At 27.9% G+C, this 16,704-nt stretch overlaps 2 protein-coding genes across 2 annotated transcripts; one reads left to right on the forward strand and one right to left on the reverse strand.

The window, feature by feature from the left end:
- Positions 1-1,044: 1,044 nt before the first annotated feature.
- LOC111295421 (low temperature-induced protein lt101.2-like) lies at positions 1,045-1,434 on the forward strand. Its single transcript, XM_022888902.1, has 2 exons — positions 1,045-1,125; positions 1,351-1,434. Exons 1-2 carry the CDS (start codon positions 1,045-1,047, stop codon positions 1,432-1,434), a joined length of 165 nt encoding a protein of 54 aa, XP_022744637.1.
- Positions 1,435-3,683: 2,249 nt separating this feature from the next.
- On the reverse strand, positions 3,684-5,111 carry LOC149515102 (uncharacterized). The gene is made up of 4 exons (XM_089742982.1): positions 4,930-5,111; positions 4,494-4,617; positions 3,982-4,036; positions 3,684-3,895 (listed from the first exon to the last, which is right to left on the reverse strand). Exons 1-4 carry the CDS (start codon positions 5,109-5,111, stop codon positions 3,684-3,686), a joined length of 573 nt encoding a protein of 190 aa, XP_089599108.1.
- Positions 5,112-16,704: the final 11,593 nt, after the last annotated feature.

Below are 16,704 nucleotides of genomic sequence, written 5' to 3' on the forward strand. Positions count from 1 at the left end.
TTTTGAATGAAATTTATTGGAATGACTAAATTTGAAACAATTAATAAATTTTAGTGACATTGTCATGATAAATTAAAGTTCAATTATTTATTTAAAAATTGGATAAAATTTTAATGACCTTTTATAAAATTACATGAGTTTAATTAGTGATGTGAAAGTTGCCATGGTTCTTGCTGCGATAGTCATGTCATATTTCTATCAAAATTTAAATAAAATCCATTGCAATGATCAATTCTAATATATTTAATAAATTTTAATGATTTAGTTGAGATAAAATAAATTTTAATTACTCAAATGAGATTTAAATATAAATTCCGTGACCAATGACAAAATTTGCTCATAATTAACTAGATGTAGTACTTATAGATGGTCAGAAAACTTAAATAATATGTTTTTCAGTCAAAAAAAAATCTTAAAAAATTAATGATAACAGATCAAGTTAAGATGAGTTTACTTTACTTAATTTTATATATATAAAATTTTAATTTAACTCGACTTGAAAATTTTTTTATTTTTATATTCGAATTCGATTCGATTCGATATTATATAAAATCATATTTGATTCAATCCAAAATTAATAAAATATTATTTTTTTAATATAAATATAAAATTAAGTATATAAATAAATATAAAATTAAATAAATAATTAAAAAATAATTTATATATATATCGGATTGAGTAAGGTCGGATTTGTCTAAAACCTTATCTCGATCTGATTTTAAATTTTTTTTTATATTACCCGACTCAACTCTATTTAATATCTGATTTAAGAAAAAAAAATCTTAAATGATCGAATCGAATCAAAACTCGTCGAATTTGAATTGATTTATCTTCTTTATAAAAAATTAAAAAAGAAAAAAAGACATACATGTTAAAAAGATAGTCACGTGTCAGCTTTGGTCTCTCTAATTTTGGCACCTGCTTTATTGAGCAAACAAAACAAAAAAATCCTCTTCCTAAATTTAGCATACTAATAATTTTCCTCCAAAATTTACAACTCACTACCATATCAAAAAGGAAAAAGAAGAATTCGTTTGAGTTCAAATGGGTTCAGAGACATTCGTGGAAGTGATTCTTGCAATTTTTCTTCCCCCTATAGGAGTTTTTCTCCATTATGGTTTTGGGGTAATTCACTTTCTTTTTTTGTTTGTTTATATTATTTTTACCATCCTCTAAAAAATGAAATATTCATTTCGTTTCAATTATCTATAAAAAAATGATAAAAATTTATAAGATGAAAAGAAAAGGTTTTTTTTGTTATTGTTGTTGTTGTTTTACTGAAGATAGCATGAATAAAAAAGGTTTTATAATGTTTTGTTTTGTCTAATATAATGGTTTTTGGAAATGCAGGTGGAATTCTGGATAGATTTGGTGCTAACATTATTGGGTTATATTCCAGGGATTATATATGCCATTTATGTATTAGTTGGATAGCAGCAAATGTTATAAGATCTATTGATATATATATATATATATATTGATGAAGTAATAACTTTTGGTTTGTTTGTTTTAGATCTTAATTAATTTATGTAGTATTGATTTGTTTTTAATTTGTTCTTTGTTAAAAATAACATATGGATGTTAGGTGTGTTTTCAGTTAATAATATTTTTGTCAATTAAATATATATATATATATATATATATATATATCCTTTTGTATATGTATTTTTGAGTTAGCATCTCCCTTAAAAATTAATGATCTTTCTAACTTATTTAACATCAAATTTCATATAAAATTTCATAAAAGTAAAAATGAAATTTAGTAACTTCGGGAGGGTGATCGGCCCGGCCTCTATTTCCGTCATTGTCTACGATCACACTTTCTATAATAAATGAAATCACTTATTGTTTGACAATATTACAAATGCTTGCCATCAAATAAAGATGGAAACCGACATTGCGCTCTCTAGAGAAGAGGCTGAAGAACTGCAACGCAGCATCAAGAGAATCAGGGATTCTCAGGGAAAGGAAATTCATAATCTAGCAAAGCCTACAGAAGGAACACCCGAAAGAAAGATCATTTCTTACAGGGACTCTCTACTTGGAGCTTCATATAGAAGGTATGAACAATTTCTATCCTCATAAGAAGAGAAAAGTATGGAAATTGACACTGAAAAGGAGGAAGAAATCCCAAACTAAGAAGGGCATGAGGACCAAAATGTTGTTAATGTCACTCTCACTAAGGAAGAAAAGGCTAGAATTAGAGAAAAATGGGAATGGTCGCTGATTGTTAAAGTGTTTGGGAGAAAGGTAGGATACCAGTTCCTGGTTTTCAAACTGAACCAACTCTGGAAAACTCAAGGTAAGTTCCTCACTATTGATCTTGGTAACAACTTCTTCTTGATAAAATTTCGAAGTCCAAATAATTATGATTATGTCATTAAAGAAGGCCCATGGCAGGGATTTAAATAGCGATCTCGATCATGTTTTCCGTCGCACCGCATTTATCGTGTTTTCGGATATAACGGAGATTATTACAGTCATTGCGGGTTGTAAATTTTTTTTTTTGCACAATTTATTATAAAATGGAATAATTATAATTATAATTATAAAAACTCTTATTTAATGATTTTAAAAATAGTTTATGACACTCTATTTTTTTATTTTCTAAAAAAATTATTCACAATTTTATTTAGATTATAATAAAGCATTCATTGGTTTATCCACAAAATTTTTCTCGGCCAAGTTCATATTCAATACTAATTCTAGACAAATCAAATATTAACAAAACATAATATGTTAAATACCAAGCATCTATATTTAATAAAATTACAAACTTAAAAATATAATAATTTCAAATTCCATCAATTACAATTATTGATATATATTTCAAATTTTACCACGTGATAGAATGACGAGGAGGATCAAATTCTCTATCTTCACTTTGAAAGCCAAGTTGACCCCATCCCTATTCTTGTAGCTTTTGTTCTTGATACATTTGAGGTGGAGGATAGATTTGAGGATGATACATTTGTGATGGGGGATACATTTGTGGTAAATGATACATTTGAGGTGGAGGATACATTTGAGGTGGATAATAACCATGTAGAGGTAGATAACCATGAGGAGGTTGAAAATTAGGTTGTTCTAGTGGATAGTAGCATCCTTGAGTACTAGCAGATGATTCACTATACTCAAATTTACTAGAATTTGGTCTCTCACCTGAAGATGAAGAACCTCTAGAAATATCATAGTAGTGCTTTTTGGCTTTTCCTTTTGATCTAGCTATACGTGCACTTTGACCCTCACTGGATTTAGCAAATGGATTTACTCTGTTCTGTCATATTAATGAAAAGTCCACCAGTAATAGCAAGTTCAAATTCTCCTTCAAATGGGCTGTAAGGTTAATTTGCATCCATATTATCATCAAAATATGCACCATCACCATTACCATTACCATTATCATTATCATCATCTGGACTTAAACCCTCACCATCATCATTCTAACTTGGTATTAGACTTGAACTTGAATGATACACATTCTTTTCTTGAGATTGGCGTGATTGTTCACCATTCATTTCATTATCAAAATTATCTACGAGCAACCAATTAGAGTTTTGACCATCTAACAGATGATTTTTTTTCTCTTGAGGCCATTCTGTTAATGGATCATCATCTTCAAAAATATGGTCAAGGCTAATAGGATTAAAATTATTGTTTATCTCATTAATGCTCATTCTTTTCTAATATCTCATCCTTAGCCTTATGTTATAATAGATATATACAAGTTTATGAAATCTTTCAAACTTCAATATGTTTCTTACTTTGGTGTGAATATAGCTAAATGTGCTCCAATTGTGTTCACAATTTGATGTAGATGTTGTTTGACTAAGCACTTTGACTGCTAGTTTTTGTAATTTAGGAACACAAGTGCCATCTATCATCCACCACTCAGCTATATAAAATTATTTAAATTAAATTTGAATAAGCTATACAATTAAATAATATAAATAAATTATAATTATTTAACTTACTATTTACCTGGATTCATTTGCTTCCAAGCTCTTTGTGCTTGTGGAGTATCAAATGTTTCATGCTTGTTTCGAAATAATAACAACTACATCGATTGAAAATACAATAATAAATGAATAAATAAAAAATAATTCAATTTTTAATACATAAAATAAATGTTAAAGTTATAAAATAGTATTAAATGCTAACCTGATTAATCATTCTGATTTATGTATCTATCAAAGATTCTAATATTTCAATAACTACCTTTATACCTTCTAATGTTTCTTTAAATACATTTGCAAAATGTTCCACTCCAAATTGAAATTATGGATTTAGATAGTAACCTAAACATAATTCATAACAATATTATGTTAAAGTAATAAAAAAAATAAATACATAAGCAATTTAAATATAAAAGATAAACATATTTTTTTAAATACCATATATATTCTTGGTTTACTTACTAGTTGAATGCAAGTCAGAATATATGAAACTCCATCTATTATCAATAATATTTTCATATTTAGCAAAATAACAACAATTTTGCTAAATTGCTTGTTTAGCTCTATAACAGCCTTATAAATATAGCCCATTGTTGGTTTTTCATCACCATCCATAAGGCGCAACACTTTTACTAAAGGTTCATAAACTTTTATTATATCGCTTTCTTTTTTCCAAAAATCTTTTTCCAAAATGATTTTTTTAGCTTTATAGGCATGTTCTGATTTTTGTTATCCCTATTTTGATTCTTTAAATTCCTATATATTCATCAATAAATTTTTACAGTAATATATTTTAAATTAATATTTTAAATAATGATATCATAAAAAGATGCTAGATTAAAATAGTTATACTAATTACTAGGTACTAACCTTTAAATTGAACATCTCTCTCAAACGTTACTTTTGCCTTATTATTTCTTCTAATTATATGAAATGAGTGGCAAAACGGGTAAGAGCAGGACAAAGTATTTGCTTTCTTTGTGTATATTTCTTCATTAAATTAACAATGCAAATGTGATTGTATATAAAACAAGTCACTTTTTTTGCATCATCCAAAACCTTTGCCACATTTTTTTTCTTGTTAATGTCTTTAAGGCACAAGTCCAAATAATAAGCTGAACATGCTGTCCAACACAAATATTTTATCTTTTCCATTAGTCTTTTTCTTGTGGCCTTAAGTGCTACCTCATTATTAATAACTATTTGAACAATGTATTTTTTCTCAATTTTTTCCATAGCTTCATCTAATAATCTATAGTAAAAGTTTGCATCTCTACTACGAATACTTGAGACATCAACAAATTTCTAAAAAATGATCCTTTTACTACAATAAACAAAGAAATTAATGATATGCATTTGATTCAAACTATTGGTCTAACCATCACACATCAAAGTGACACCTAATTCATTCTAAAGAGCTTTTAATCTATTAACCCATTCATGAACTTAGTGATACTCAAACTCTAAATACACATCTAAGACTTCATAAGGTGTTGAAAGTTTTACATGTTGGCTAACTTTTATTGTCACAGAAATCAAATTATGCAACTATGGAGAATTTGCTAATTGAAAAGAAAGTTGATCATATAAAAATTTTGATACTGATTCACCCATCTTTCTTCTTAATGTCTTTAAAAATGAATCACTTACTTTTGGTTACCTTGAACTCTTACTTCTAACCAATTTAGGTATAGCTTCTCTTAATGAAAATTCAGACTCATTTAGAGTTGATTTCCTTATTCTTTCTTCAAAATATTCAGCAACTAAGCCATGAGAGTTTCGTCCCTCTTCATATATGTTACTCCAACCACTAGTTCTTTGTCTAAATTCTTATCTTTTGTGCCACTCATGTTGTGATCGGATACTTTCTCGCATGGCTTGTTTAGTAGCGATCTCCTCATTAATAAATCATTCATAATCATCTTCCTCTCTTAACTGTGATAAAAATTCATTTTTTCTCCTTTTGTTGCTAGCTTTTTTTGATTTGTTTTCTTGGAGGAGTTTCATCATACTTTCTTTTACTATACCTATTAACAATATAGTTAAAAAAAGAGAAAAAATTAGTTGTACATGCTTATGTAATTTTATAATTTTTATTGAAAAATTACAATAATATTTTCAAAGGAATTATAAAAACATAACATACCAGTAACGTTGGGGCATGGGGCAACATTGCCAGTTTTATGAGCAATGTGTTCCTTGAAATGTGTTATTTCTCCTTTTAGAACTTAACCACAAAGTTTACATTAAACATTTCCTTTTGTATTTGGCACAGGTGTTCCAAAATGTCAACCTATATCATCATTTGGTACGCCCTCTACTCCTTTACTCAAGAACTCTTCACATGGTGGCATGCTTGCTATTTTGTATAAAAATAAAATAAACTTATATTTAGAAATATTAATATTACTTATTGCATCATTAAAATTTAAATTTATGCTAAATTTTTTAATTTTTAGTTTTTAATATTAAGAGTAATAGATCATAAAACACTAAATTTATTAAGTAAATTAATCCTTTTGATACACTAATTGATATAAATTTTTTTATCACAAATAACTTTTAATAATTATATAACAAATAGAATCTTCAATAATTACACAAAATAATAAGAATTAATCTAATGTCAAAAGAACTGACAACAATATAAATACTAAAACAACAAAAAAATTATTAAATTTTAGATACAAAATTATAAATTAATATATAACACAATCAAAATATAATATTTAATTTTAATTAATTTTCATCTAACTTATACAAAAAAATTTATCAAAATTTTTCATCTAAAATCTCTATATATATCATATTAAATTATTAATCCCTTAATTTTTTTAATTATAAATCTTCAATCCCTCTAATTAGATTTTATCTAAAAAATTTCAAAAACTAAAAATATTCGAACTTATATTTTAATAAAATTTTCAAACTTATATTTTTTAATTTTTAGTTTTTAATCTTAATAAAAGTAATGAATTATAAAATGCTAAATTTATTATGTAACTTAATCTTTTTGATACCTTAATTGATATAAATTTTTTTTATCACAAATTACTTTTAAAACTTATATAATAAATATAATCTTTAATAATACACAAAATTAATAAGAATTAATCTAATATCAAAAAAATTGACAACAACATAAATACCAAAACAACAAAAAAAATTATTAAATTTTAAATAAAAATATAAGTTAATATATAGCAAAATTAAAATATAATATTTAATTTTAATTAATTTTCATCTAACTTATACAAAAAAAATTTATCAAAATTTTTCATTTAAAATCTCTATATATATTATATTAAATTATTAATCCCTTAATTTTTTTAATTATAAATTTTTAAAAACTCTAATTAAATTTTATCCAAAAAATTTTCAAAAATTAATTATAAAATTAAATAAAAAATTCATCCACCCTCAACCCCAACTCCATCCCACCCCATCCAATCCCCCATCCACCTACGTGCGCCAAATATCCCCAAATTTTGCCTAATCCCAATAGACCCAGGCACCCAGCTCGCTCTTTTCTATTCGTCTTCTTCATGTTTTTGGAGTCAAGCCCTCAAGAATCTTCTTCTTCTCTTTTTTTTTTCATCTATCACTTTCTCTCACACTTCTCATCACTATCACTTGCCTAGTGCCTACAAAATACCTTGTTCATCTCTCTCAAACTCTCACAAAGAGAAACATAATTTTACAAAAATTTTACAAAACAAAAAAGGTAATTTAACTCTCTCTTCTTACCTTTTTTTTTATCTTGATTGTTGATTGAGAACTTGAAGCTGATTTGAATTTGGATAATTTACAAATTGAGCCAGGGTTGTCGTGGAAGTGCCAATTGAATGGTTGATAAATAATTTATCTATTTTCTAACTTGCTTTTATATTGATTTTAATACTGAGGACCTGAGGTTCTAAGTTTTATTTTTTGCTTTTGCTTTTACTTTTCGTTTTATAGGCTTATTGCTTTATTCTGGCAATATTGAAATTATGTTTTTTTTTTATAACATAAACTGTTGATTCACGAGTAAGAAAATGAGAATAGTAGTAATAACGGTCCGTTATTGCTGTTATTTTTTGTTACACCTTTTTTTACGGCTGTTACAACCATTTTGACTGTAAATGAATTTTTAACAGCATTTCTTCCAATAGAGGTGGTGGGTGGTGGTGTTACCGTCGTTTTATGGTCACTATTCTACTATTAAATCATTGTTTGATTCCTTGGCCCATGGTTTATGGGTGGACATTTTCTAGCAATCCAAAAATGGGCACCAAACTTTAAAGCATCTCAGGACTCATTTTCTTTAGTTATTGTATAGGCTAGACTCCTTAAACTCCCCATTGAATGTTATGACCTAAGTATTCTGACCAAAATAGGGGAAAGTATTAGGGGTTTACTAAAGATTGACAACCATACTCTAGCAGAAGAAATAGGCAAGTTTGCCAGACTATACATATAAGTGAATTTTGACAAGCCATTAAAAAAATCCATCAATGTGGAAGGAAAGAGGCAAGCCATCATTTATGGAGGTATTGGTCTACTTTATTTTTAATTACGGGAAGATAGGATGTAGTAAAGGCTTTTGCCTAGAAATTCCATCAATCACAGTTTAAACTACTCATCACCAAGGTGAAGCTATAGAGGATGTCGAAGCATCTAGAAAGAAAACTCCATAAAATGGCAAAGAGGGTAACCAAGATGGCTATGGACCTTGGATGCTGGTCAAAAAGAGAAAAACAAAACAAAAGTAGCTATATTTAAATGCAACCTCCTTAAAAAAGTAAAAGAAAGAATAAGATTTCACAAGAAAAGAAAAAGGCTATAAAAGTAGCAAGGAAATCCATCAACCATAAGGAAAAGATATACTAATAAAAAATCACCAGGTTACTTGGGATAAGAAAAAAGATTAAAAGCTTGAGTAAGAGACAGAAGGGCAAGCTACCAATGTTAGTTTCATAAATGGGGAATGAAAACAAAATAAGAAAGACACAATGGAGGATAAAATAATTAAATATGGCCCAAAAAAGAGAAAATTCAAAATGCATGGTTTCTCCCCTACAAGGTGTTGTTGTGGCCACATAAAAAAAAAAACAAAGAGTAGTGGTCTCATTTCCATGCAAGTTACATACTCACATTTAATACCTATGCAGGTTAAAAGGACCTCACATGAATAAGAGAGCAGAGGTCTTGATAATAGGAAAGAACTTGGTCCTCACTCCTCAGTACAAACCTCAACCAGTTAAGAACCTCCTGTCGTAATGGTTTTAGGATCATTAGACATTTAAAATTTTAATTTAAAAAAAAATAAGGAGAGTCGCTCTCAATCTTTTTTAAGATGTAATTGGCCATCTAAAAGTTTATCATTTTAATAAAACTATAAAAACGAGTTTAAAGTTTATTAAAAAGATAAATTTTGATTCTAAAAAAATCAAGTTCGATTCAAGAGTCATCACATTAAAGAAAGATTAGCACATCCTCACAATGCCCATAAATTGGTACCAATTAATCATGCGTTATTTTTGGTGTTAGAGAAAATGATTTCGATTTGAAATTTAATAGTAATTTCCTTTATTATTTTTCAAAAAATTAATTTTATTAAAAATTTTTATTTAAAAATATCGAGAAAATATTTAAATTAAAGAATTATCTTAAAATTCTTCAACATTTAGGCAAAATTTTAAAGATAACTCTTTTGATAGATGTTTAGCACGACATTCTTTGAAAATGAAAATAACATTCTTTGGGGAAGATAATTATTGGTGACTCTAACATCTAGGTAGAGTACCAAGAATTATTCATTTCGAGATGTTATTTTTGTTTTATTCCACATTTTTATGTGAAAATGTCAACGATGGTATTATCAGACAACAATGATAATTAAAGGCATAAATATGTGAATTGAATGCAATTAATAATAAATACATGCATTAATAGATGTTATGCGTAATGATAAAGTGCAATTTTAAAATTGAATTCTTAAATATAATACGACCCCTGACTTCCCAACATCTAGGTAGAGTTTAGGTATGACTATTTATATTTAAAATCTCATTATATATATTTATTTATTTTAATCTTGATGTTATTGCACACAAGAATTCGTGAGAATAACTTAGTGAAATAAAATTTTCTAAATACTTGATCTTCTAAGCAATATTTGAGAACAAATTATTTTATATGAGATTTTCATACATATTCTTAAAGTTTCAAGATGGTTTTAGGTATGGTTTTAGAGTTTGGTGATAATTTAGGGTTGCGTATTGACTTTAGGGTTTAGGTTAGATTTAGGGTTTTGATGAATTTTTTATTTAGGGCCTTGTTTTAAGGTTTCAAGATTTTAAGGTTTGAGACTAAGGTTTTAGGGTTTGCGATTTAAAGTTTTAGGATTTGGGGTTTTAGGGTTTTAAGGATTTTAGGGTTTGGAGGGTTTAAAGATTTTAGTTTAAGGGTTTTAGGATTTCAAGGGTTTATGGTTTTGAGTTTTGGGTTTCGAAGGTTTTGGAGGTTTGGATTTTGAGTTTTAAAGTTTCAAATTTTAAGGTTTTGGGTTTTAAGGGTTTAGAGTTTCGAAATTTAGAGTTCTAGATTTTAAGGTTTCAAGTTTTAAAGGTTTAAGCTTTTGAGATTTTTGATTTTTAAAAAGTCCAAACATTTCTAAAAATTTTCAACATTTAGGTGGATTTTCGAAGTAAGTTCAGATTTTATGATATTTGAAAATTAATTAAAAAATTTTCATATATTTCTCTTATTATTATTGTTAATAATATTTGTTTTTTTTATTATTGTTTTATTATTTTTTTATAATAATTTTTCAACATCTAGGCAAAATTATTTATTATTATTAATCTTTTAGAAAAGATTTTAATTTCTTCCATCATCTAGGCAAGGAAAACATTTTTTATCACTTTATTTTATTATCATTTTTTAAATTTTTTTTGCATTTTTTTGTTATTATTATCTTTTATTTATTTAATTTATTTATTATTATTTAAAAAAGAAAAAGAAAAAAAATTGAAATAATTTTTCATTCTTATTATTGTTATTATTATTGTATAATTTTATAAGGTTTCTTTTAAGTTTTTTTTAAATGAAATTTAATATTATCAAAATTTAGATTTTATTTATTATTATTTATCATTATTTACTATTATTATTAATATTAAAAAATAAGCATTTATTTTAACAAAAAAAATTAAGCATGCTTGACTAATAATAAAAATTAAAAATAATATATAAAAAACAAACAAATAAATAAATAAAATTTACCTGAATTAGATTAGAAAATGGGGCTAGTTGAGATGAGAGGTCGAGTCAGGTCACGCGGATCCCTTACTTAAAACGGCATCATTTTGGGTTTTTTTAACTCTATATAAAACAAAATTTATTTTTACTTTATTTCCTCTTCTTTGCCCTAAAAAAAAATCTTTCTTTTCTCTTAAAAAATTTCAAAAGTTGACCTACCTTCTTAGACATTAGTCACCGAGTCATTGTACCGACCCTTGTTAGACTCACCTCTGGCTGCTACTTCCGGTGGCTGAAAAACCAAAAAAAATTCTTAAAATTTCTTTTCAAAGCCTACTTTCCAAATCTGGCTTCCCCTTTGACCAAAAACCTATTCCCTAGATCGAGCCTCAAACTTTCAACCAAAAACCCCATTTCTTTTTTTGTTTATTTATTTTATTTTTGTTTTCTTTAAAGTCGATGTTGGGTTCCCCTACCTTGGAGACTGTGTTTATTGTTTTTTTTTTGTTATGGTTGACTTTTGGTTCGGTTTATCCAATGAGTTGGTGGCCTTATAGGGTTTTGGTGGCTTATGGAAAAGGTTTGAGGGTGCGAAGCTTTAGTGGGTTTGATGATAAGGGTGAAGGTGCGTGAAAGATCCCTAGGTGCTGGTGTGTTACAGGTTTATAAGGGGGGACTGGAAGGTAAGGCAGAAAAAGTTAGAAAGGGACTGAGTTGGCGATAAGCATAGCTTGGGTTTCGAGCAAAAAAGGCTTGGGCATTTGGCTAGTATCGGTACTTGATGTTCAATGAAAAGGTTTGAGAATATAAAGGATATGGTGCAGTGTTGGTGCATGGTTGGGTGCTTTGGTGTTTGGTACGAGTAGATGTTGGGTCGAGGGGGTTTCATTGGGTGCATGGTCTTGGTGGAGTTATATGTGTGTAGGAGCTAGGTATGCTAAGGTTTGGGTACTGGGTGCAAGGCTAGAAGATGCCAACGGCGTGGACTGGTGCTAAGATATGTGTGGGTTATAGGTAAAGGGGTTATGGTGGTCTGGGCTACTAGGTATAGGTATAGGTATGGTTCTTGGTAGACTTTAGGTGTATGCTTAGAGGTTGGGACCGGTGCCACTAGGGCGAGAATGGGTGCTTTATAGGGTCGACCGCCTAGAGATAATGGGTGGAGTATGTGGTGGCTGATGAATGTTTGGGGTATGGCCAAGGTTGCAAGGAAGTGGGTGGCTTAGGGTTTCAAAGCAGTTAGGGTATAGGTTAGGTATAGTGGTGTCATGCACAGCACCACTATCTTTTTCCCTTTTTTTATTTAATTAATTATTTTTATATCAATATTAAATTGATCTGATAAAAATTTGAAAATAAGTCTGAAAGTTTAATTAGTTTGGAACATGAAATTATTAACCCGGACAAAAATTGGTGTCTATAATTGTTCCTCTTTGCACATTTTTGAGGATCAAGAATAGGACAAAATAAAGACAACAATTTTGTTCAAAGTCAAAAGTTTTTTTTTCTTTTTTTTCTTGTTTTTTTGTTTTTGTTTTTACTTTGCTTTTTTTTTTTTTTTTACAAAATATACCATTTGAAAACAAATTTAAAAACTCTTTTAAACAAGAATTCAACAACTTTTGTAAATAGAACAAGTGATTATGCCTGGAGATATTACAAATCTTAAAACTAAAACAGATTTAACTCAGAAGACTTACGAATCCTATCTAAAAGATTTAGAGATTACACCTTAAGGTCCTATAAATCTCAAAATTTTTAAATACTCTTCAAATATTAGAAACGTTTGAAATTTTGAAAATTTAAAATACTTTGCGTGGAAGTCTTAGAAATTATGCCTAGAGATATTAAAAATTATGCTTGAAAGTTTTTAGAAATTATGCCCGAAGTCTTTAGAAATTATGCCCAGAGGTCTTAAAGATATTAAAATCTTTGAATGCTTTTCATATTAGAGGCATTGAAACTTTGAAAATTTAAAATATTTTGCTTGAAGGTCTTGGAGATTATGCCTAGAATTTTTAAAAATTATGCCCGAAAGTCTTTAGAAATTATGCCTAAAGGTTTTGGAAATTACACCTGGAAGTATTAAAGATCTCAAAATTTTTGAATGATCCTCGTATTAGAGCTATTGAAACTTTGAAGATTTAAAATATTTTGCCCGGAGGTCTTATAGATTATGACCTAAAGTCTTTAGAAATTATGCCCGGAGGTATTAAAAATTACACCCGGAGGTCTAAAAGATCTCAAAATCTTTGAATGCTCTTCGTATCAGAGGCATTAAAACTTTGAAAATTTAAAATATTTTACATGGAAGTCTTAGATATTATGCTCAAAGGTCTTTGAAATTATGCTTAGAAGTCTTAAAAATTATGCTCGGAGATCTAAAAGATCTCAAAATCTTTGACTACTCATATTAGAGACATTGAAAATTTGAAAATTTAAAATGTTTTGCCCTTTAATACAAGTGACTTTTCATAATGCAAGTGCCAATGTCCCTTCAAACACTTTTATGATGCAGATGATGTAAATGCAAAATGTCATACTCATGATGCAAGTGTGAATGTCTTTTTTTTTTTTTAAATGTTTTTCTCATGATATAAATGTTAGAGTGAATGTCAGTAACATAAATGCAAAAATTTTTTTAAAGCATGCAAATCTAATGCAAATGTGAACACAAGTGATGCAAATATAAAAACTGTTTTGTTTTTGTCTCATGTAGATCAAATATCTTCCTGACAATGCACATGCAAGTGATGCAAATGTAAATGTCTTTCTTTTGATGTAGATGCAAATGCAAATGCAAATGCCTTTTTAATGATGCACACGATTGTCTTTTTCATGATGCACATGTGAGCATCTTTGTCATGATGCACATGTGAATGATGCATTTTTCATGATGTACATGTAAATGATGCAAATGTCCCCTTATTTGTTTTTTATTTTATTTTATTTATTTATTATTATTATTATTATACAAATCAAATGTCTTTCTCATTACTTATATGTGAAGATGAATACAAGTGACACAAATGTGAAAACTCTTTTTGCTTTTTTTTTCGAAAGATCTTTGTCTAAATTTTCAATGTTTAGTTTTCACTAAAAATTATCTTAGTATTCTGTATAAAATGCTCAAATAATCTCCAAACTTTTCAAAAGTGATTACAAATTCGCCATATATAAAGTATTCTTTGTAATTAATGAGAAAAATTAAAACTCACGACTTTCGAATATTTTGAAAATTGATGATTACAATTTGAAATGCTTAGGGATGGGGTAATTGACTATTCAATTATTTTCATTGGTGAGCATATATCAAAGAAGGCTCAATAAGGGTTACAAGGATTTCTCTTGGGCTTACGAAAGAAATAATTTTCTAAAAAACTTTTTCTTTTATAGAAAATATGATACTTCAATGTATGTCAAAACTAATCATTATTTTTCAGACAAGTTTTGGAAAGAGAAAAAGGCTAACTTTTTATTTTCACTGCTTGATGAAGTGCAAAGTTTTTAATGGTTATTGACCTTTCAAAAGGTTTCGTATCAAGATTTTATTCTGGAACTCTAAAATTCTTTTGGGGCCTCAAGAGTGGCTTTAGTTTTAAACTACCCTTTTTGGGTTTTCACCTTAGAGTTATATTTTCTATCAATGAAGAACTAGGTAAAATCTTACCTAACACAAATTCTCAAAGACATAGCCCTTCAACCTAAATGTTCACATTTAATTAAAATAGACTTTTCAAGGTACGTAATATAGGCTGGGGTTTAAGGTTTTAAAAGAATGGATAAATAAGCTCAAAATATATTATTCAAGGTAATTAGGCGAAAGATCTGTTGAGTATTCTTTGAATGAAAAGTCATGTGTCTTCTTTCTTTATTCTTTTTTTAAAAACATTTGACTTCGTCTTTTGCACTATACTTTCTTAAATTTTATTTTTTTTCTTTTAGATTTTAACTGAAACTTCGTTTTTTTTAACGCTCATCTTCAAGGTGTATGTCTTTTTTTTTTTGCTCTCTTTTTTTTAGAAACATCTTTAGCAATCTATTCTATTAAGTTCCTAGGATTCCAACTGAGACCTTATTCACTTTTTACCTCATATTCTTACCTTTAAAGTGCATGTTAGATGTTATCTATATCAAACACTTTCCTTGAAATTGGTATTTTTAAGGTATCTTTATTTTGCCCCAATTTAGAAAATGATCCTTGGTCGAGTTCATTTTGGAACAAGAATTTTAATAAGCTCAAATGGTAGCAAGTGGATAATTTTTTTGTATGAAAAGGATAGAGAAATATAGCCATTCATCATTTCAAACATGATCACTTAGTTAGAAGAGCAAATTATTGAATAAGCAGATAAAAGGCTTTTTTTTCTAATGCCTTATCTTGTTTTCCACTCAAAGTTCTTATGACAGTGAAAATTAGGTGTTCTAAGATGCTTCAAATTTGATCGCACAATTTAAAAAGGCTTTTTTTGTTCCAAATTATTTGGCATTTTCTTGGTGAAAAGAAGAGAAAATGTATGAAGGCATGAAACAAATTATCTTAAACAGAAAGGAATTTTGCTTCTTTTGTTCAATAAACCTTAAAACGTGAAGCAAGGGTTGCTTACAAGAAAAAGTTCAGGCATTTTTCGTGTCTATAGTCATAACAAAATTTTGATATCAATTGAATTATCAATTAAAAATTTGAAAGAGTATCTTACTTGGTCAATTTTTAAAATTGACCTCTTTTGTTCATTGCCCAAGAAAAGATTATCACTCTTTTATGTCACAATATCAAGTATAAATTCAAACTCATATTTTTGAAGGTTTATGGTTGATGAGTCAAATCATTTGACTGATTAAGGACATAAAGGTATTCGAAAAGGTGAGCTTTTTCCTAATAGTAATCACCATTTTCTTTTCCTTTAAAAATCTTTTATTGCAAAAGAAAACTTCTTTTTCACTTTCTTTTTCTTTCTTTCTTTTTGGTTTTTTTTTATGATTTTGAAAATTAGTTATGTAGGACTTTTATTCAAACAAATGCATATAGAAAAATTTTTATAGAAAAATTTGAAGCATTCAATTTTTTCAAAATAAATTAGATAACTCCTAGGGACACCAAGCACATATAATTCATAAACAGTGAAAAGATTAAAAAAAATCATCCTATCTTAAACTTTCAACACTCGAAACCTTTTTTTACATTTCAACTTCTTATATTTTATAATTAGATAGAGTCAACTTCTATTATTCTATCACTTCTGGAATTAGAATACCACTCGTGATAAGATTTTTAACCTTTTCTTTTAGCTGTCTACATTTTTCAATTGAGTAACCAATTGTCCCCATATGATAATCACACTTGCCATTAGGATCATAACTCCCTATCGATGGATTTGGTGTTGTTTTTAAAGGCACGTGAATGAGATACCAACCTTAAATTAGTAAAGGCAAAAGGTGAAAAATAAGGATTAATAGTTTCTCTTGATCATTCTTTGCTTTCTTTCGATTCTTTGTTGGTTGG

The sequence above is a fragment of the Durio zibethinus genome, chromosome 14 (assembly GCF_047325235.1).
Source record: "Durio zibethinus cultivar Kanyao isolate XHJ-2024 chromosome 14, ASM4732523v1, whole genome shotgun sequence".
In the NCBI taxonomy this organism is placed as follows: Eukaryota; Viridiplantae; Streptophyta; class Magnoliopsida; order Malvales; family Malvaceae; genus Durio; species Durio zibethinus.

Bases quoted from the DNA above. Each gene is read 5' to 3' on its own strand.
- LOC111295421 (XM_022888902.1), top strand. From the start codon at position 1,045: ATGGGTTCAGAGACATTCGTGGAAGTGATTCTTGCAATTTTTCTTCCC. The intron at 1,126-1,350 runs GTAATTCACTTT...TTGGAAATGCAG, and splicing joins TTCTCCATTATGGTTTTGGG to GTGGAATTCTGGATAGATTT.
- LOC149515102 (XM_089742982.1), bottom strand. From the start codon at position 5,111: ATGGAAAAGATAAAATATTTGTGTTGGACAGCATGTTCAGCTTATTAT. The intron at 4,618-4,929 runs GCAAATACTTTG...GAAAAAAGAAAG, and splicing joins AAGAAATATACACAAAGAAA to CGATATAATAAAAGTTTATG. The intron at 4,037-4,493 runs GTTGTTATTTTG...TTTCGAAACAAG, and splicing joins ACAAGCAATTTAGCAAAATT to CATGAAACATTTGATACTCC.